Below are 22,944 nucleotides of genomic sequence, written 5' to 3'. Positions count from 1 at the left end.
TGGCTTAATACCTTAGGTAAGTTTACTTTGTGGTTTGTGGGCTACTATCTATATGTGTTCCTAAGAAGGTAGACTGGGGTAATGGGGCATTTTACTATGTTTACGCAGTACAGCACACTATCATATTATGTAAAAGGATAAGAGCAGGAAGGGGAAGGTTCTGACACCATGTAAGGATAAGATTAGCTGTAGGGCTAAAAGAAATCTCTCAGGAAAATACTGTAAATTTTTACCACATTTCCAGCAAAAGTAAAGTAGAAGATAACCTCTACCCGGAATCTGTTTTTAACCACTACATAGTAAAAACTGAGAAAATATAAATGACTTTGTTACCCTAAATCACTTCCATTGATAATAATAAAGGAAAATGAGATTTAAGAGAGCTGTGGTATAATCTGGCTTTAACGCTTCAACTGAGACTGTAGTTCAGATCAGGGAAAGGGAATCTCTTTTGTAGAAGGTGCAGTTCTGTCAACATTGGAGAAACTGAAGAGAGGTTTCTTCTGTTCCATTTGAGCTTTACATAAATTCAGATGCAGTGTCAAGACTGGCATTTCCCAGAGTGAAAGGAAAAACTGAATAACCCAATGAGGAGACGTAGGGACAGTAAGAGAAAGCACAAGTCCTCGGTAGATCAATTGACTAGGTTAAAGCTAAATGCTTTTTAAACATCCCAAACAAGCAAAGGTGCATATTACTTTCAATTGAGGGAAGAAAATATGGAATGCATTTTTTTTTTTCTTTTAAAGCTGCTGTCAAACTGCACTGACCTGTAACATGCAGTAACTTGCTGTTTGGACATCTCCAGTTCTATCAACATAGCTCTCCATTAAGTCCACTCCATCTTTAGTGAGGCCTGTAAGCAAAATTCCTTCCAAATTTCCAGCCTCTTTCATTTCATTGGTCAATTTTTCGATGTATCTATTTAACTGAAAATTTCAAAGTGATTTTTCTAAAGCAGCCTGTTTCACTATGTATTTTGTACTTCAAAACTACTACATTTGGAACAACTTCATTCCTCATGGAAAACATTTTAAAATAAAAGCTTTTGCTAAAATCTAGATATGTACTAAGTCTACATCTATTATAAATTTCAGTGCAGTATCCACAGTCATTAAAAATATTTTAAAAAGACATTTATTATGTTTTGATAATTATTCCATAAAAGAATTAGAGATGGTTTACTATTTTAAAGAGAACTATCCTCATTATTCTGCAAAGTTCTTCCTATCATAGCAGTATGTGATAGAATCCCAGAATCTGAGTTGGAAGGGAACTTCAAGATTAAGAACAAGCATCTCATTTAGGTCTTCCCTGACTTTACCTCAATGCAAACCCTAGCCAAGATTCTTCTACATTCCCCTAGCACTTTATCATTATTACAGTACTTAGTACATTGTATTACTTATTTGTTTCTATGCATTTCTTCCTCACTATATACATGGCATAGGCATTTAGCAACTGTTCAATATATTGAAAACGAGGAACCCTTTTTACAGTATCACTAAGAGGTGAGTTTAATATCTTTATAAACTAAAACTTTAAGTCAGTATTCTAAACAAGTAAATTTAGTTATGCTAGACATGTTTACAATATCTTGATCTAATAAATTACTATTAATACTATATGTTTTGGAAGAATTGATATATCAATCTCATGTACAATAATTATACATAAAAATTAGTTTCTTGAAATAATTGTGACAGTAAATATTAATCACGTCAAATATGGAATTAAATCAGTTTTCACCTGAGTATCACTAAGGAATTTACAAGCAAATGCCACTCTGTCACGTACTGCAACTTTGTTTTCATACTGGAAAGAAAAGAAAAATACAATGAGTTACTTATAGATGGTATGAGTTTTAAATTTTTGCAGAGACTAAATATTTTATATATCTAATGTGTAAGTTTATTTTCAAATGTGTTAATAAGTTATTGTGGATATCTTGAGAAAGCCAATGATTGCGTAAGATGCCTTTCTTGATGTAACTCTCAGGAAACTGCAAGGCTGTCCTTGCAAAGTAAGGATTGACCTCTTAAACGATGACCCAATTCAGTTTTTAAAAAATCCAGTTCAGTCTTTATAACTCCAACATAAAATATAAGCAGTGATGATCAGCATATCAAGTTTAAGATGCCATGTAATCTTTCCATTAAAGAAATTAATTTTGGGGAAACTAAGGAAACCTTTTTTTGGCTACTAAGATAATCAACAAATCTAGGAAATCTGTGAATTGGCTAAACCAGTACAGAATTTAGAAAGAATACTAATCGAGGTTTCTAAAAACAAAGTGACAAGTTTTAAAACTTATAAATAGATAAACTCTTGTGGCTAAAATATTATTATATAGGCAGTCTGTGGCAAAATTTTCAGAGCTATTATAACTAAAATTTTTGTATACCTGTCAACTTTGTAAAACACTATTTTGAGAAATGTTTTCATATACGTAAAAAGGTGCAATTAATTTTGTGATTAGTAAAAAATAATTTAAAGGTGGAAAAAAGATCCAATTTCCATTTAAACCACCCTATGAAATAGTTTTCCTTCTTGAAACATAAGATCACTTCAGTTGACACTATCTTAGTGTTTTTTAAATGATAAAATATGGTTCTGCACTAAAGAAGAAACATGTTTGGTATAACTAGATTGAACTCTTAGATTCAGTTGCATATGTGATACTTTTCATCTGGAAAGGGTTACAAATATTATCTATACCATTTTACAGCTGAGAAAACTAAAACCCCCAAAAGTTATTGAATGGCTAAGGTAACTGGGGCAGAGCAAGGTCTCAGGCTTTTATCTTCTGACTTCCCAATTCAATACTTTTTACTATCTTACTGCAACTTAACATTTTTTAAGAAAGAGTAACATCAATTATAATTATTTACACAAAAAGTATGACTAAATAAATTCTTGGAACAGCTTAGAAATATAAACTTCCTATTCAGATATCTCTTACCTAATAATTCAAATTTAGTATAAGAAGGGTACTTATTTAGGTCACTTAACAGAGAAATTTAATATCTAATCAACACACTTCTATAACTATCAACTCAAAAGTTGAATAATCCATTTCTTTTTCTAGTTTCCATCATTCTCTAACACTTCCTGACGTCATTTTGTCTCTTCAAGATGTAACATTTAAAGTCTTCTGTTTAACAAAAAAGAGTAATAACAGTTAAAAAAATAAATATTCTTAGATATTAATTTGAAGTGGTTAGAAGAGTTCAATAGTAATTTATTAAAAGTAATGGACAAAATACATAAACTGTGGACATTGTCAAAATGGACACTAATAACATTTATTAAAAATTTCATTAAGATACCCCAATGAAATACATGTTTTTACAAATTCTTAGGGACTGACATTTAAATCACTTGTTCAAGCAATGTATATTTTATAGGAAATGTTATGTATAATAGCAAACACAGAAGTAAGTTTCAATGTAGAAATCTCTTCTCATTGCTAGAAAGATTCCCAACAGCACAAAGAAAGTTGTAGTACCAATACCAAGCTTAAAACCCAACAACTGAAACTGATGAGTAAATCTCATTTCATTCTTTCTTTCTCTATTTTGTGATAAAGAACCTATTTGTTGTTATGGTCATATGTGGCTAAAGCAGAAGAGAAAAAAAATAACAACACAAAGACCAAATAATGAAAAAAAATGAAACAGTCCACTGTAATTAGTATTATCATATAGTTTATCTTCCAAACAGGAACATGTCTGAGAATGACAAATTCTAATTCAGGCAAGATATCTGACCACCTTGACCATAACTGATCGGCTGATCATAAGTTGGTTTACTTAATTAAACACACACACATACACACAGAGTATATTTAAATAGCTAATATATTTTTATGTTTATGTATTTGTAGAGCTGAGTTCTTAAGCTAAAAGATAAAATCTTTATTCCTTCTGTATCCGTAAATTATATTATTAAAACTATAAAAATCAAATTCAGTTTGATATGGAGTTGACTATGTTGGTAATCACACTCAAGAGCAGCTGCTCAAAAACAGTTCAAGATGTCTTATTTTAAATAATAAAAATGCATCAAAATATAAAAAATGTCTTTATACAACAGACATTTGAAAATTTTAACAAAGATAAAAATTCCTATCTAATTCAAAGGAGGATCTCATGAAACAGAAATTAGCTTACCAAAACTCCATCATAAGATCCTGTTTCACTTGTCAGAAATGCAAACATGACACACAGATACGGGTTGTTTAGCTGTAATCGTAGAGTGCTGCACATTTCTCTCCAAAGGGAGTTCTTCTCATCCGTATAACCCGATAAAGCCATTGCTACCACATTGAGATTCAGATCTCCTACATTTTAAAAACAGCCAGCTAATCAAAGTGATCAAAAGCTTAATATCTCCTTCTTCCACATTTCTTAAACCATAAACAGAGATCAGAGGGTGACTTTTACCCCCAGAAAAATGAGCCCACTTGAATAACGGTTTTGATTCAGACTGGAAAATTTGGCAAGGACCACAAACAAAAACTTTCCATTCTTATAAAACTCATGCCTATGTTTGCAAACCCTGTGCAGGAAAGTACATCTTTTAATTTTCAAGTTCTCATTCCAGGCAGGTTCCTATAACAGTATGTTACTGTTTACTAAATGAGGAAAAGTGAAGCCATCCTATCAGAATCACTGCCAACTTTATCAAGGAGTTCATTTATGCAAAGATATTTTAAAGCCCTGATAATAAATATTATTGCATCTCAGGACTGCAATTTTCAAAATCATTCTACTTTCCTCTTTTAAATACATAATGCACATACTTATGTATATAAGTGTCAACTACAAAGCGTAGAAAGCCATATTTCAGTATTTTAATTATAGCATTATAATTTTTCTAGGACAAAATGAACTATACAAATTACCACAGAATTATACTTAGACACATTTGCAATAAAGCATTTGTTACCAAAGTCTTTTAAACATTGTTCTTAGCAACAAGCTGTTAACCCAGCCTTCAGCCTCATGGCTGCCTAGCCTTCTAATATAAGTTCAGCTTCAAAAGAGAAAACTAAATTTACCATTTACTCTTCAGTGTTTTTTTACATTTATTAGAAGTTTTCTTATTCTGTTCCTTGATTCTAATCATTTTCTTTCTCTTCCAAATAAAACAGCACTTCCCACTTTATATTCTTAATAGTCTTATTCTTCAATAAACATTTTTTCCCCAAGTTACTGTCTGCTTGCTCCCTTTGCCTAATATTAAACCTTTATAAAATGAAAAAATATAATAAAAATAGCAAAGAAATATCTGTGGATTCCATATAGAAGAATTTATTTCTAAATGGAAAGGAGTTTAACTCAGAAGTCTTCTCTTTGGTCCTTAACCAAGTTATTAAAATCATTGGAAAGATACTTTTTCCCTATTGTTAGTATGGATGTTTAAATATACCACCAAATTTCCAAGTACACGTAACAGAAGAGTATCATGCTTTCAATTTGTAGCAAAATTATAATTAGAAATGGCTCTAAATACCAATTCTTTTTTCTATCACCACATATCTTTTATTGCACTCTCAAATGGGGAAGACTTTTGTTAGAGCAAAAGTAAAGGAAAAGATGCCAATCAGAGCAAAATATTAACTTTTTCAACTTTTAAAAAATAGATTATAGTTAATTTCATACTTTTCTCTATGCCACAACCAGAATTATAACTGTTTGAAAAGGGACCAGCAAGTAAGAATTCAGCATTCTCAATATTCAGAAATAATTTGTTAGATATACTAAATCAATATGTATATACATCTTGGTTATTTTCAAGTGAAATATTCCTGACAAGAAAAAAAACCTGAAGTTTTGGATAAGATTTGTTTCTCTGAGGATCCTCTGGCAAAATGCCAGAGTAAAAAACTTATCACATTTCTTTCTTTTAAAAAAAATACTAGATGGAAACTCTATTCTAACCACCAGACTCAAGTAGAAGCATTTTTGCAGATCAAAGTATGCTTTTTATAAGTCTGTATTAGTCTAAATAAAAGCATCATTCAGAGTTTTCTCAAGGTCAACCAATAACCACCTAAAATAGAAAGTATAAACTAAAATACTTTCAAATGTGTGCCATAAAAATGCTTGTAAACTAAAGTAGTCCTACTCTTTAAGGAAATGTATTTTTTAAAATGTGAACTATCTTTAAAACAGAAGATATTAAAAATGGACCTATTTGAGCACTCCTTATGTTAAAATGACATTTAACACACATCTTTTTTAGACTTAAACCAAAGCACAAATAAAAGAACTAATATTTACTATTATAGTGTTGTGCTAATTGCTCTTTCAACAAAAATCTACATAAAATATTAAGTGATTAGATATTTGAAAATTATCAGCTTCCTTTCTTTAAAGGAGTCTATGAACTGCCAGTATCTTAGAATATAGCCTAATACCTTTTTCAGAAGATGCTCCTTCATTCAGGATTTGGATTGCTCGTCGAATATCCAAGTTGAACAATGCCACTGCAGCAGCTCTCTCCCATTCCCCTTCTTGTACAAGGGAGTTCAAAAATGGCCCCACATCTATATCCGTTCCTTTCTTTATCCACCCACAAAGCTGTAAAGCTAAGATTCTCTCTTCATTTAAATTCTGAATATCAGTTTGCTTATCCAACCCACTCCAATTATGTCTGCTGCTTTCCACCATTCCTAAAAACAGAAAACATTTTTATATTGTTTTGATTATTGTTATTTTGAAATATATTTGGAAAATAAGTCAGTTCTACAGAAAAATATTTCAACAACGTATTTTATATTTAGACTATTCAACTTCTCAGCCACAATTTTATAGCATAAATGTGAAATATGCCACAAATAAAACATATTTTGCATGTTTCTAACTACAACAGCTTCTTGAGTTAACAAAGAGCTACTGGAATAGGCGTCAATGTTCAGATGGACTGAGTCAGTGCTTCAGAGAAGGCTCCCTGACCACCTAATCTAAAATAGATACACCTGTTGTTACTAACTCACCACCTATAGTTTCCTCTATTAAGCACTTAACATATGCTCTAATATTTTATTAATTTATTTTTCAGTCTTCTCTCTTCTCCCACTAGAACATAAACTCTAAGGCAAGTATCTTGTCTATTTTATTCACGAGGTGTCTCCACTGCCTGAGATCCAGTAGAAGTGCTCTCGCTCTCTTTCTCCCTTCTCTCTGTACAAATACACGAAAATATGAAATTACAGACTTCAAAGTACTCTGAAAGTTTAAGGTAAGTACTAAAGTTAAAATACAATGGGAATGACTTGAAGGTGATTTTTTTCCCTTTCTAAATTAGGAAACTTTTTGTTCTCATTTTTTTTTTTTTTTAACAATAAAGCCTTACTATTCTTACATTGCAATCAAGGCAGTTGATCCTAATGGCAGGGTAATTTCACTTGGGATGATACTTGGTGCCAAATAAATGCAAAACAAAGATGAAACTTAAGAACTCTATTAATAACTCAAATTCTTAAATGTTCTAGAAACTTTTACCATCAAAATTGTCATTATATAATTATGTTTATTTTTACAAAGGGGATTCTCAGAATAAACTGAATTATATATTAGGCAACGTCAATGTCCAATGTTACCAACTTCTTTTATTACTTTTGCAGTAATTTACATTTGTAATTTACAGTAATTATGCATTTATATAATTACATATAATACTGCAATTGTATATTTGTAAATAACTAGATCAAAAGCAAATATACAGGTTTTTAGAATTCTTAATTCAACTTGGTTGTTGACAGAATTTTAAGAAGGGCTCCATGATTCCTGTCCCCTGGTAACCACACTCTTACATAATTCCCTCCTCTTAATTGCAGGTGGAATCTGTGACTTGCTTCTCAGCAACAGAATACAGCAGAGGTGAAAGTATTCTACAGATATAATTAAGGTCCTTACTCAACTCAGTTCACTTTGAGTGAATCAAAGGAAGATTACCCTGTGTGGGCCTGACCTAATCAGGTGAGCCCTTTAAAAGATAGTAGAGAGAGAGAGAGAGAGAGAGAGAGAGAGAGAGAGAGAGAGAGAGAGATCTCTTGCTGGTGTTGAAGAAGTAAAAGCTGTCATCCTGAGAAAGGGTTTGTGATTAGGCTATTTGGCAAGGAACTGTTGATTAGCCTATGGCCATCAGCCAGGAAGAAAACGGGTATCTCTTACAACTGCAAGGAACTGAATACTGCCAATCGCCATGTGAACTTGGAAGAGCACTCCAACCTCTAGAAAGGAATACAGCTTAGCTGACACCTTCATTTTAGCCTTGTGAAACTGAACAGAGGACCCAGCTAGGCAGTGCTCATACTCCTGACCCAGGGAAATGATGAGATATAAATGAATGAAAACCAACACACTGCCCAAAGTTAATTTAGCTATACTCATTCAGGTCAAGGTATTAAAGACATAAACACGAGCAAAAAAAGAAAATATTAAAAACTTAAATCAGTTGTCACTTGCAAGTTAAATTATATATGTAAGAAAATGTTAAAAAAGTCACTTAGTCTAAATACTTGGAAAGAGTAAAAATAGTACAAAAGTCTAAAAAAACTCTCCATCATACCTATTTCATACTTTTAAATAACTTGAGTATGTGAAGTTAGGTTGTGGCAAGTCTAAAATATTATTCATGTTAGTACATATTTTAAACTGTATCTGATTGCTTTATGAAAACATTCCAAGACGAGTTATTTGTAAAATTTCGGAAATTCAAAATATAGTTAAATAATTACACTTGAAGATATTAATACTTATTTTTAACCTGACTATTGGAAACAGTTGCCAATTCAGGCCAAGGAATTAAGAGGAAACTTCTTAAATGATGTTTCTTCTGAAAAGATCTTACTTTAAGAGGATCCCCTACCCACTGAAAAGAGGAAGCATGCTGCTCTATTCACAACCACGAAGGAAATCAGCCTAAGGACAAAATTACTTTTAGTCTATGAAAGTGAATTTTTAAGAACTATAATGTGAAAACTTTGACTAATGATAAAGTTAATAAAACAGTTATTTAAAAAATTAAGTAAAACATTTTGAATTGGCCAGGCACGGTGGCTCACGGCTGTAATCCTAGCACTCTGGGAGGCTCAGGTGAGAGGATCCTTTGAGCTCAGGAGTTCAAGACAAGCCCGAGCAAGAGTGAGACCGCATCTCTACTAAAACAAAAATAAAAAGAAATTAGCTGGAAAACTAAAAATATATAGGAAAAATTAGCCGGGCATTGTGGTGCATGCCTGTAGTCCCAGCTACTTGGGAGGCTGAGGCAGAGGGATTGCTTGAGCCCAGGAGTTTGAGGTTGCTGTGAGCTAGGCTGACGCCACAGCACTCTAGCCCTGGCAACAGAGTGAGACTCTGTTTCAAAGGAAAAAAAAAAAAAACTCTGAATAATAAATTGAAATTGTTTAGGAAGAATGTAATCATTAAATTTCAGCTAGAACAAGCTGCTGATGTATTATAAAGTGTTTCATATTTTTCCTATAAATTTTGGATTTAAAGGTGATACTATTTAATTAATGGTAAAAAATAATTTAAAACAGGTGAGCAAAAATCAGCAATTTATTTTTCAAATGATTTCTTACACTTTAATAATATTCTTATTTCTTAGTGTTTTTATTTTATAGAAATCATGTCATGGAATAGAGATCAATATACAGTCATGCATCACTTAATGATGAGGAAATGTTCTGAGAAATGTGTCATTAAGCAATTTTGTCATTGTGTGAACATCATAGAGTGTATTTGTATTATACGAACCTAGATGGTATAGCCCACTGCACACCTACCCTATATGGTATAGTGAGCCTATTGCTGCTAAGTTAAAAATCTGCATGTTACTATACTGAATATTGTAGGCAACTGTAACACAAAGGCAAGTAAGTGTTTATCTAAACATACAAAAGGTACAGTAAAAATAGGCTATTATAATCTTGTGGGACCACTGTCACATATGCAATCCATCACTGACTAAAATGTCATTATGTGGTGTATGACCATATATGTATCCAAAGAGTTCACTGCTAAGAGAGGGAAATATATTCTGTAAGTTAAATGCATGGATATTGTATCGCACATTTTTGGCTGCTCAGAGACCTTTTTATTGCTTGATAACTATGTGTTGATAATTAAGGTTATCAAATAAGCAATATGTTATCATGGGTTTTTAATATATAGTTATGATTTTAATATACGTGAATTTTTAATATATCTCTGAAAAAGAATTAAAATCTATTTATGTATGTTATATGATACTAAAGTGACAAAACTGTCTTCCCTAAATTTGAGACTGTCCCATATATAAATAATAGAATCAATGTTTTATTGATGGTTAAGGAAAACAAGTTTACTTAAACATTAAAAACCAGGTTTAAAAAATGTTTCAAATCAGCAGATACTATGTTCTTTGTAGATTTTAATTTGCTGCATTTTTATATCTATATCTATATATAATAACTAAGCAATAAAATTATCCACCATCTATAAGAACATTTTGGTGTTAAAAGTGCTAAAGCCTCAGCGATTTTGCCTCTTGAAGTCATTTTTGAGAGAGAGGGTCATCTTGCTATGTTGCCCATGCTGGTTTCAAGTGCCTGGGTTCAAGTGATCCTCCTGACTCAGCTTCCTGAGTAGCCAGGACTACAGGTATGTGCCACCATGCCTGCTCATTTTTAAATCTTTTGTAGAGACAGGGTCTCATTATGTTGCCCAGGCTGATCTCAAACATCTGGCCTCAAGGAATCCTCCCACTTCAGCCTCCCAAAGTGTGGGACTATAGGCATGAACTGATGTGCCCAGCAAAAGAGCCCCTTTCTAACCATAACAACCTAACCTTCCAAAAAATCTCACTACTTCTATATTCTTGAACTTCACAGTCTCTTCACCTTTTTACTTATCAGTCTTATCCTGCCTTCATTTTCATGCCTATCCAAATTAGATTCAAGGGCCAACAAGTGAATCACTCTCTTGCTAGTGTACTTAGCTCTCTTTACCTTCTGGTAAAACAATGTTGCCCAGCAATCCTGCCATATTTCTCAAGACAGCTCTCTCTCCTCCATATCTTCTTCCCACAGCCTCCCTGCTCCTTCTCAACAACAGGAGCCATCAAATGGGAAACCCCTCAGTGTCAGTCAGTGAACCATAAACATCCTGCACAGAGCATCCTTTCCCCCTTTTCTCTGGCTAATTTGAATGTATGCGCCCTCCTGTTTAAAGGTAAACCCATAGATCCCATTCCTTTGCATGCATCCCCTTCTCTCTGCATCTTCAATCTCATTCTGAGCTTCCTCCTATCAGCATTTAAATATGCTTTAATCAATCCATGTTTACAACAAAAATAAACAACACAAAGTTCTTCCTTCACTCCAGATTTGCCTCTTGCTACTACTGAATATCTTTTTGTCCTTTTATATAGTCATATTTCTTGAAAGATTTATAATTGATGACTTCATTTTCTCAACCCACTCTAAATTTCTAATCCAACTACAATTTGCCATCCACATCACCACTGAAGTCTTTCTCCTATTTTCAGATCCAATGAGTACTTTTTACTTATCTTATTTGACTGAATCTGAAGCATGGAGCACTTGGCAACTGACTTCACTCTTCTCTCCTCCACATAAATGCACATGCCCCTTCTGATCTTTCTCCCACTTCTCTTGTCATTCCCCGCAGTCTCCTTTAAGCCACTTTTTTCTGTTCTTACTCGGAACAATTCCATCTATTCCATCAAATATCACTTATTTCTAACATATTTCTTTCTAGTTATATTCATCCCACTGAGCTCTGGAATCATATCCCATTGCCAGTGGACATCTCTACCTAGGTATCTTGATTTCAACTTGCCCTAAAATAAACTGCTTCTCAAACACACTCTTCCTGTGTTACTCCTAACCGGTACTAAAATTAACTAGCTTCCCAAGCTAAATACATGTGTATTGTCTCTGACTTCTCTGCCTTCTCCATCCCCTTTATGTAATTAATCATTAAATTTTGTCCTGCTCTTTGAATTTATCCACATTTCTTTAGCCCCTCTGCCACTAACCTTGGTAAGGACACCATCACTTCTTCCCTGAGTACTGCAGGCTTCTACCTGATGTCCCTACTATCAATCTTGATCCCCTTTCCAATTCATTCCACAAATAGTGACAGTTCTAAAACACAAATCTAATTCTGTCATTATCCTTTAAAATCCATCCTTAGTTTCCCCTTCTTACACGATGATAAATCTCCCTAAATCCTTAACATGATTTCTAAGTCCTTCCTGAGTTTAGCCCATTGCTTAGCTTTCTAGCCTCCATTCTTTTCTCACTTCTCTCATGCTCTGTTCCAGCCATATTAAATGTGCTATGCTTTCTTCCCTCTGGGCTCACTGCATATGCTGCTCCATGTCTGGACCTCTTCCTTGACTTTATCTCCTCTAAGAAAAGGAATCCTTCCTATGTATGACTGTCTGTTCTTCTCCATGTTCTAATTGCCTGTTTACTTTACTCTGAATCAGAATGTAAACTCCCCAAGAGCAGGGATGATACTGATCTTGCTTAAACTCCATGAGGGAAGAGATTTATCCACTTTGGGGTTATGTCTCCAGTTTCTAGGATAGTTCCTGGCACCTCATGAGCATGTAATAAATATGTGCTGAATGAATGAACTTAATTCACATTATAGTTGTAAAAATTAAATACAGTAACATGGGGAAAGCAACTAATTCACAGTAAGTAATTACATATTATTTGTTACCAAAATTAAAATTTAGCTGTGTGCTCTAATAAACTCATGCATTAGATTACTGTGGGCAAGATGGCTCAATGTGTTGACTTACTCTGTTGAATTATTAGAGATATAATTAGAAGAAGAGGTATGGCCAAATAAAATAGAAGATTGAAACCTAGGAGTGCCATCTTTGATAATAATTTCTCTAGTACCTTTGGGTAGTAGAAACAAAGATATCTATACCAAACAAAACAAAACGCTGAAAATTGAGCAATGAGAGAATGAGGAAATCTTTCCAACAGTAGTCTTCTTTTAGTCTGGATAAAGACTACTCTAACTCAAGAGTGGGATACTCAGTTGTCTCTACTGTACCAGAAACACAAAGATATTCAACTTTCCCTCTTTGCTTGCCCTCAGAGGTAGTTTGTTGGCTTTTCCCTAAAATATATCAAAATACAACAAACACCATAAGCAACATCTGAATAACTGAGAATGCAATATGGTCTGAACTACTATATAGCTAAAATACTATAAATTATATAAACTTGGTGTTTAATTCTTCACAACTGTGGTTCTAAAATCATGAAGCATGGTATTCAGGCTAATTTATGGGGGTAATACAAAAGTTACTTTTTTTGGTGGAAGACTAATGAGAGAACAACAAAATGAAACACGTAAGTCATCTACTGCATCTTTCAGCAATGTGGGCCAGAGTAATTTGAAAGTCCTTGGGAAAAAACCCAACACTATAATAAATATAACAGTTTAATTGCAATGCTTAACCTATTCTAAAAAAAGTGTATTATTTGTATTTTGTATTATTTGTACAGTATTGCTACAAGTCCTATAAAAAAGTCAAGTTGAATTTATTACTTCTACTATTGCTCTTTGACTAAATAATGTGAACTACTTTTCTAGCAGCTTGACTTGTGCCCAAATTTGACTACCAAAAGCTAGGGAACAAATTCTAGGTCACAGAGATACAGGTTTGAGCATCCCAAATCTGAAAATCCAAACTCTGAAATGCTTCAAAATCTGAAAGTTTTTGAGCACCAATGACACTCAAAGGAAATGCTCATTGAAACACTTCACATTAGGGATGCTCAGTCTTTAAGTATATAATGCAAATATTTCAAAATCCAAAAAAAAATATGAAATCTGAAACACTTCTGGTCCCAAGCCATTTTGGATAAGGGATACTCAACTGTAATTATAATATGATTCACAATTCAATTCCAATAAAAAGAGTAAGAACTGTTTAAGCCAGTGAGTGAAAAAATAAATTTGGTTTTTGTCACTGTTTTCTTCTTAGTTTATCAATTTCAATCCTATGTTAATTCATACATTAATCAATTCATTCACTAATTCATCAAGGACTATTTCAGGTATGGCTCCTTCAGGTTAGGCCATACTACATGTCACAGTTATAGCCCTTGCCATTAGATGGCTCAAAGAAAGTATTTGGGCAGCAAAATAAAAAGGGGTCTTCTTCAACTAAAGATCTTTAAATGTAGTGTTTAAAAAGCAAACTGCTGTGATAAAATCTGAACAATCAGCACCTTATAAATCATCTAGCATAAAACCTCTCAAAGTAAATCTTCAAAAAAATAACACTGAATAAATGAATGATTTTAAAAAAGTCAACATCACTTCAAAGAACCAAGACTCACTGCAAAAATGGCTTTGGACAGAAATGTAATTATGCATTTAATACAACAATTCACTAAAATATCTAATCAGAAAACCAAAGAAAGAAAAAGGATATTTATGTCCACAATCCTGAAATAAGTAGGTAATTTCTACCACATTACCTAGGAGGACAAAAATAAGAGTACAAAAGTTATAAACATATTGGAGAAAATAAAATGAAATTTTCTTACCCAAAGATGATTTTACAATTGATTTAATTCCTGCATAAACCAATGATCCTTTGTTGCCTGGAGATTTCTGATCCATGTCTTCTGTGTATTGCTTCATAAGTATTTAAATGCATAGGAAATACTAGTGATGATACATAATAAAATATTTAAAAGCTACATTTGATTTGAAGCCAATTCATAGGCATCAGTGCAAATAAGGTGGTTCTACTCTAATGCAGAGATACACTTTTCTTCCTCTCATACAATCTACAAAGCAGCATTTGAAGTTCAAGAGTTTTAAACAATTTCACTTCATAGTTTTAGTATTATGGAACTTGTATTTGTATATAAAACATTCAGCATATTTAGACTGGCCTCTCAGCAAACTTTAAGAACATTTCTACCTGATTCACCTCACAAAATTAACAATGCAAAGGATATAGTGCAGAGTATACCAGAGTGACTTGAGCTGTGGATCATCATTTCCAGCTAAAATGTGGTTTCTCCATACCTGCTCAGTATCAAGTCCATACCTCGACAAAGCCCGAAGGCGCATCTTTGTTGCTATATCTTTTTCTAAAGAATTATCATTTTCTTCTTCTGCACATTCATACAAATGACGACCACAAGCCCACATTAAAGACGTAATTGGGCTCCAGGCAAGAGATATTCTTTCAAAAACAGTGAAGTCAGACATTGTTCGGTTGGGGGTTACTACTATCATTCGATTTTGACTTGTTGGATGCCATGCAAAGGAAGCAATATAATTGTCACAAGGCTGCACACTTCTTTCAATTATTGTGGGTTCAGTTTCATCCCCAATGGGAGTGGGTGTATGCTGCATATCATACAATCTAATAATATTACTATCCCTTGTTAAAGTGGCAAGTAGACCAGTCCTAGTTGGACACCATGCTACTTTTGTTAAGGGCTTTGGTTGTTCGGTCAGTGTCAAAACTGGCTTCTCAAATTTTCTAAGATCCCATATTGCAACCTGACCTTCATAGAAGGAAGCAACACGATCGTGGAAGTATGGGTCTACTGTCACCCCCTGAACAGCTTTTGTATTTACAAACATCTTTTGGCTTGTATTCCGAAGATCAAATATGGCTAGGTTACGATGCATACCAGCAAGGAGAAGTTTCTGGTCTCGTGGAAGCCAACAAAGAGAGAGACAAGCATCATTCTGTCCTAATTCATAAAGTGGTTTTGTTACTAACAATGTTGTTTCAGTTTCACCTGCTGAAAGTCTCACTTTTTCCATGGGAACTATATCAGGAGTATATTTGCTGCAGATATCCCATATTAGCACTGAAAAGTCAGCTCTGTGTTTATCTAGACCAGCAGCAAGCCAGTTACTATCCAGCGGATTCCATGCAAGGGTATTGCACTGTCGTGCATGTTTTGGAACAAATTCTTTTCCTATCAAATCTTTGAATTTTGAGTTATGATCCTGACCAAGACTTGTAAGTACCACTCGGCCATTTGCTTGTCCAACTGCTAGGAGACATTCAGGATCATAATTGAGATACCAGGCAACGCATTTCATATAAGGTGTATCTGAATTTATTGACAGTAATGTAGCTGCAGAGTCTTCAGATAAACGTAAAGATCCAGCTTTGAGTTCTGAATTCACAGTAGATTCCACATGATAAAGACTTAGTTCTGAGTCACACACAACAAATCTATCAACCTGGTGTGGTGCCCACAAAATATCAGGTTTGGTACCGCTCATGTTTATTGACGTGCTCAAAGAGTCCAGTCAGGTCCATTTACTGAAAATGTTACAAATAAAAAGTGTTAAAATATCAACAAAATACAATTCTTAAGTTGAATAAACTATTCAAAAAATCAGGAAATTCTCTATAGCAGAACCCTCTTTTTCAATATATTTGTATTTCTTCTCTCCATCTGCCATGAATTCAAGAAAATATTTATTATTAAAAAGGGAGAAAGAAGAGCAACCACTTCCTCTAATAAAATGAGCTGGTAGGTATCTTTGAGAATCCCATCCTGGCTTATTTCCCATGATAAGTTATCTTAATTGCATTGTTAAAACTAGCACCTTCAGTTTAACTTCAGGGTTACATCAACTTCAGTGCAGTGAGCAAATTAATAAGTAACATCTCTTTGAAGGGCAGAAAACTTAAAGCGTTATGAACTATGTTCCTAAGCAATAGCTTAGAGCAGCACTGTCCAAAAGAACTTTCTGCAATGATAGAAATATTCTACATCCTCGTTGCCACATGGCTACTGCACACTAGAAATGTGACTAGTTCAAATTTTAATTTTAATATAAATAGCCACATGTGGCCACCACAATGAACAATGCAGATTTAAAGTATAATGCCACACTAATACAGTTTTTCTCTTCAACTTTCAACAACAAGAAGCAGCCTTATATGGCAGAATAAACATCGGAATGTATTGAGCAAACGTGAGTTCTATTCTTAGCTCTGTGGTATATTAGTTATATTCCTTGGAAAGGTCAGTGAATGTGGGGGAGGCCTTTGTTTTCTCATTTATACAATACATAGATGTTGGTTTAGATTAGTATTTCCCAAACCTCAGTCATGTATCACCTGTGCTGTTAATATTTTTCTTTAAACTGACTCACTTTTAAAATCTGAAAATTGACTTCAATCTCCATAAGGTCCATGAATAATGAGTATGCTATGCTAATGATATTTTTTCTAACATATAGTAAAATAAACATATAGCTATTAAAAATGCTTGATTGTGTTTCCTCTAAAATTCATCCCGTTTACAACCAGGGGTAGGCACACACACTTTGGGAAAATGAATTAAGCGATCATTAGAGACTCTTTCACTTTTCAATTCTATAAACCTTGAATAAGTATTAAAAATGAGATTTTTGAAAAAATAAAGTCTAGCAGTAGAAGTACAAACTAAAAATAGCTCTATAGTTAAAAATGATGTTTTAATAATAAAAGATACCTACAAAAACTTAAATGTGTGTTTTTACCTGAGCTAGCAAGACGCAATAGTCTTGATTCAAAACAAATGAACATACTTAAAATCTTCATTGCGATTTTTATCTGTAACACCAGGTTCTCAGTTCCTAGAGGGCAAAGTAATGGTTCACTTATCTTTCTATCCCTAGGACCATATGTAGAGCCTGGCACAGACTCCTAATAAAGATACATTAATACTAAATAATTCAACTCAAACGTAATTGTCTTACCTTTTGATCTTGCGAAAGTTTCAGCTAGGAATTACCAGTCTAGAATTTCACAGACTCATAATTTAGACAATTAGGAAAACCATTTAAGAATTCTTACACTGGTTTTATTTCCTTAACATTTTTGAAGCCCAAGATCAATCATTTCATTTACATTCTTACTAGCATCCTCAATTTCTTTATTTCCTTGTCACTTTGGCTTGCCTTTGGTTTGCCTTTCCCCAACCCTAGATCAACCTAATTATTTACCATCTTGTCTCCTCCACTCAGGCTATCAAGGGCTACCAGACTGAGGACAGTCTCAAGGCTCTACACACTGATTCCATAAGAAATTAAGGTATACAACATGTTTGGTCTGTGGTGCTGGCTCAGCAATTCTTTTATTCATCTTTCCACTCTGGTCCTTTGGAAATTAAGGGTTATAGAATATCAGTATGATTTTTTTTTTTTTTTTTTTTTGGTTACTCACCACTATACTACCAAGGATCAGAGTGATCTTTTTACAACACAAACTTGACCAGGTTATTAAACCCTTGCTTAAAATGATTTCCAACCACTCTTAGTATAGAGTTCCAAATCTTTGATATAACCTACAAAATCCTAAATGCCTTTGGCCTCTACCTACTGTGCTGGCCTCAGCACACCATTTTCTTTGCTAACTGTGTTCTAGCTATATTGTCCTTCTTTTCAGTTCATGGAATATACTCCTTGCCCCCCAACACCATACCTTTGCAAATGATGTTTCTTCTGGCTGGAGCATCTTCCATTCCTTCTTAGCCAAATTAACACCTGTTCAAGCTTGACATCAACCACCCTTTATCCATTCCCTAGCCTAGGTCAAGTTACTCAGATCACACTCTCATTAAACAGTATTCTTTCCCTTAAATCACCCACGTCTGTCTCTTCTGTTGGATTATAAGCTCCATAAGAACAGGTAAAATATCTTTTGCTTTCCACTGTACTTCCAGCCCCTAGTACAGCACCAGGCATTTAGTATACAGTTAACAAATCTTTAAATAAATGCTTGTGTCGAATGGTCCCTCTGACACTTCACACAACTGCTATCTTCAATTTTTACCAATTTCCTCATGCTTCAACCTTCTACCATTCCTAGTAGACGTTGGCTCCAGCCAAGATCAAAGTGCCCCCTGTCATAACTGGTTTCAATGATGGGCAAGAACACCAAAATAAGCCATCCTAACAGTGGATTATTCTAATATTCTTTCATTTATTCTGTAACTACTGATTGGGCTTCTATGTTCTAGGCACTGTTATAAATGCTGGGAATGTGGCAGTGAACAGGGGCAGATAAGGTCCCTGGTTTAATAAAGATTGCATTCTAGCAATAAAGTTAAGTCGAATCTTAAAGAGTTTAAAAATTTAAGAATGAGGAGCAAGAAAGGCACTTCATGTAAGAGGAAGTAGCTAAGACAGCAAAGAAAAGGAACAGATACTACCAACTAAGGGTCCATACACTCTCACATTAAATGGTGACATCCCGAGATCTGGTCCATCTTCCTATCTCACTGAAAGATAAATACTTAAATAAACATACTTTTTTCTAGGCTTCCATTCCACAACCCTACTCCTTATACAACAGTCTAAGTAAACTAAGTAAGATGGAAAAATCCATCTTACAAAACACAAAATAGAAAGTGTTACTGTAATTTTTAAAACTTTGATTTACATGACTCTCAATGGAAAATTATCAGCATTTCTTCTGATGTCATGTACTTAAAATATTTATTTTACCAACCACAAAATCTCATTACAGTAATTTATGCAGAATCACAGAACTTTAGAGTTAGAGACCAGGAAATTCTTCTCATTTCATGTGGGAATAAAGTGAACACCAGATGTTTTGGTGCTTGTCCAATGTCTCTCAACTTTCATCCTAGACTACTGAATAGAGAAAGCAACAGCTACATAATATGCGGGGCTGCTTACTAAAAAATTATTTAAAAATTTCAAGATGGTGACAGCAGACCACTAAGCCAAGTGCTAGTCATTCTAAATGCTGGGCCCTGTGCTATTATTGTATAGGTTGCACATTATGAAGATAGTCCTGTATAGAGAGGAGCATCTATAACTACTCTCTTATGAAAAGTATTCACAATTTAATACATAATATAGATGGATCCTCACCAATGAACACACATCACTAGGAATCTAGTGTAGAGCAAAGAAAACAACCCGGAGTCAGAAATCCTACAGCCACTCACTAGCTTAGACCCTGACAAATCTTTTAATACTACACAACCGTAACACTGAGATAGAATCTATCCTATTCCCATCTCACAAAGTTGTGACAATTCATTGAAACGAGCCCTTTGCATCACATGGATGTCAGTATTACTACCATTCCCTTAGTCAGCCCTGGAAGTCAATGCTTTTTTCGAATGCCGGAGACACTGAAAAACTGGATGTAGAAGGGGTGGGGTTTGCAATAATTACAGCTTATATTCAGATCCTCACCTTCAAGTTTAATAAGTGCTCATTTCCCATTAATAGTTTCTCAGCAAAGGAAAGGCATGTTGACTCTGTGTTCATCCTCGGAACATGTGTAACAGCACTGTCCAAAAGAAATAAAGTGTGAGCCAAATGATTTAAAAACTTCTAGTAGCCACATTAAAAAGTAAAAAGAAATAAATGGAATTACATTTAAAATACATTTTATTTAACCAAAATATCAAAAATACTATCCTTTCAACATGTAATCAATGTAAAAATAATTATTAGTGAGATTTTTTACATTTTTGGGGGGGTACCAAGTCTCAGAAATCTGATGTGTATTTTACACTTAACAGCACATCTCAATCGCATGAGGTTCCTCCACAGTGAAGTCCAATACATTACAATAATACTAAGTGTACAAAGTACCCAATCACATGTTTTTAGTTGTCGTCTTCTACTTTTCCTACCGTGGCAAATTACAACGATAGTAGTTTCAAAATAATTCCCACCACCACTATCTTCAAGGCGATGCACTGCACATGACCCAACTTCCCTTAAAATATAGTTATACAAAAGGCCTACAAAAGCAGTCATTTGCTAAGCAATTTAGCAAAGCCCAAGGCATGTGTGAGGCTCCATTCATCCTCTTAAGGAATTTTCATTACTCGTATTTGAAGAGAATTGAGTTCACCGGGAGACAGGCCGTTTAAGAAGTACAGTGTTTAACAGGGTACAACTCAGACAGGGAATGCTGCTATTCCGGGTAAACCAGGAATCTGAGGGCTGACACCTGGCTGGGGCTGCCGTCACAGGGCGGGACACGGCTGCGCACGACCCCACCGCCCTGGAGGTCCCCGCGCGCCGCCCGCAGTCCCGGGGCTCCCGCCGAGGCCCGACCCGCCGCTCGGCGCGGTCATCATCCCCCCGCACGGAACGCGACTCCCCGCCGAGCCTCCCGGGCCCGCCGCCGCCCTGGCCTTTCAACTCGGATATCGCGGGCCCCCCGCGGTGGCCGCCTCGCTCCCGAGAGCCGAGACGCTGCCCGGCCGCACTCACCGACCCGAGCTGGCAGCGCGCCGCCGCACGGCCGCTTCCGGCCTGAGCACCGCCCCTCCCGCCGCCGGAGCCGGGACGCGGGCAAGATGGCGGCCGCGGCGACGCGGCCCGTGACCGGGACCGCCGGACCGGGACCCGCGACCCCACCACCACCACGCTGCGGGGCCGCGCGGCCGCGCCCGGGCCTCGGAAGGGGCGTTCCCTGCCCGCGAGCCCCGCCCTCCCGCGCCGGGATCGCCCCGCCCCCGCCCCGGCTCTCCCGTCCGCCCCGTCAGCCCCGCCCCGCCCGCCCCGCCGGCCCCGCCCCTAGGGCCCGCCGGCCGGATGCCCCGGCTGGCAGACTCCGACTGCTCTTCAGAGCCGCGGTCTCATTTCCAAGCGCGTTAACTTATTTTGGCTCATTTGATCGATTCTAATTTCTATTAAAATTGAATGCGGGATATGTAGTAGAAGCTCCAGGGTATTTGATTCATGATGTATTCACTCACTGACTCGTTCCACAAACTTGTCTCGAGCACCTAGTGTGTGCCCAGCACGGGGCTGGAATGCTGGAGGTGCGGGAGTGGAGTAAAAAGCCGTGGCCCCGGCAGGAAGCAGGCAAGAAGAGTGATGGATTACTGGGGCTAATGCAGTGCTACACGGCAGGGACGCACGCTCAGTGTCCGGGGTCGGCAAAGCTTCCTTGAGGACCACTAGGCTGAGACAGGAAGGATGAGTATGGGAGTAGCCAGGAAAGGGAACAGGGCTGAGGGGTTGCTAGAGAAGAGCCTTCCGGGGCTGGGGAAGAGCGAGTGCTCGGTCAGGAGGGAGGACACAGCAGTGGGGAAGCAGTAGAGCAGGGAGGAGTGAGCAGAGGAAGTGGGGAGAGATGCTGGAACAGAAAGGCATTGGACTAGCTTACTGAGTTGGGTGGACTTTCTCCTAAAAGCAGTGGTGGAGTCATTCAAGGTTTTTAGCCAGGTGAGTGGCATGATCATTTTTTCCTCAGAGAAATGGCGGGATGGACTATCTGGATGAGGGATGATAGAAACCCAAGCTACCAGTGGTATGGAGAGTGGGGATGGGGAGAAGTGGGTGGCCTGGGGAATAGATAGAAGGCGTGATGAATAGAGCCTGATGATTGACTGAGTGAGTGTGCAGAAAGAGGATTCTAGGTTTCTGGCTCCCAAAACTCAGTGAACGGTGCTGCCACAGGTGTTACAAGTCTGACACAGGTTTTCTTCAGATGGCCGACAGGCTGTGCTTATCTGTTCATGCTTAAAAGTAGGTGGTCTTGGGCTTGTGGTGGTGATTGCTATAAACAGCATAATGACCTTAGTTCTGATGCTCTTCAAGGCAGATGGTTTTGGTAGGAGAGTGAGTTTGTGGAGAATATTGCCTTCTTATTTCTGCCCTTGGAAGAAAGGAGACTGAAGAAATCACTGCATTACTGAGAAAAGACACCACAGGATTCGTCACTTCAAACACTATCTTGCCAATCTTCTCAATGGTTTTGGCCCTGGCTCCAACTCCGCATGCAAAACCTCAGATCAATACAAGTCTCACCCTTATTCACTCCTACCATACATAGCTATGTAAAACTTCTCCCCTTGCACTCAGATGACTTTGCCTCCTGTTTCAGAAAGAAAATTAAAGTTACTAGGTAGGAATA

General features: G+C 36.2%; 1 protein-coding gene across 3 annotated transcripts in view; it reads right to left on the bottom strand.

The window, feature by feature from the left end:
• The window catches only part of MIOS (meiosis regulator for oocyte development), a 34,065-nt gene extending 12,671 nt beyond the window's left edge, over positions 1–21,394 (bottom strand). Inside the window, exons 1-8 of one of the 3 annotated variants that reach the window (XM_045564372.1) lie at positions 21,294–21,394; positions 20,259–20,355; positions 15,023–16,356; positions 14,603–14,701; positions 6,425–6,679; positions 4,173–4,342; positions 1,750–1,815; positions 771–929 (exon numbers count right to left, since the gene is read on the bottom strand). In XM_045564372.1, the coding sequence (XP_045420328.1) occupies positions 771–929; positions 1,750–1,815; positions 4,173–4,342; positions 6,425–6,679; positions 14,603–14,701; positions 15,023–16,316 (2,043 nt within the window). In that variant the 5' untranslated portion in view covers positions 16,317–16,356; positions 20,259–20,355; positions 21,294–21,394. Of the gene's footprint in view, positions 1–770; positions 930–1,749; positions 1,816–4,172; positions 4,343–6,424; positions 6,680–14,602; positions 14,702–15,022; positions 16,357–20,258; positions 20,356–21,027; positions 21,117–21,293 lie in introns of those variants that run through there. The other 2 variants (XM_045564373.1, XM_045564374.1) reach the window with 2 other exon arrangements.
• Positions 21,395–22,944: the final 1,550 nt, after the last annotated feature.

This window comes from Lemur catta, chromosome 11, assembly GCF_020740605.2.
Source record: "Lemur catta isolate mLemCat1 chromosome 11, mLemCat1.pri, whole genome shotgun sequence".
Taxonomy (NCBI): domain Eukaryota; kingdom Metazoa; phylum Chordata; class Mammalia; order Primates; family Lemuridae; genus Lemur; species Lemur catta.
Note: the sequence above shows the minus strand (reverse complement) of the source record. Positions and strands in the feature narration are given on the sequence as shown.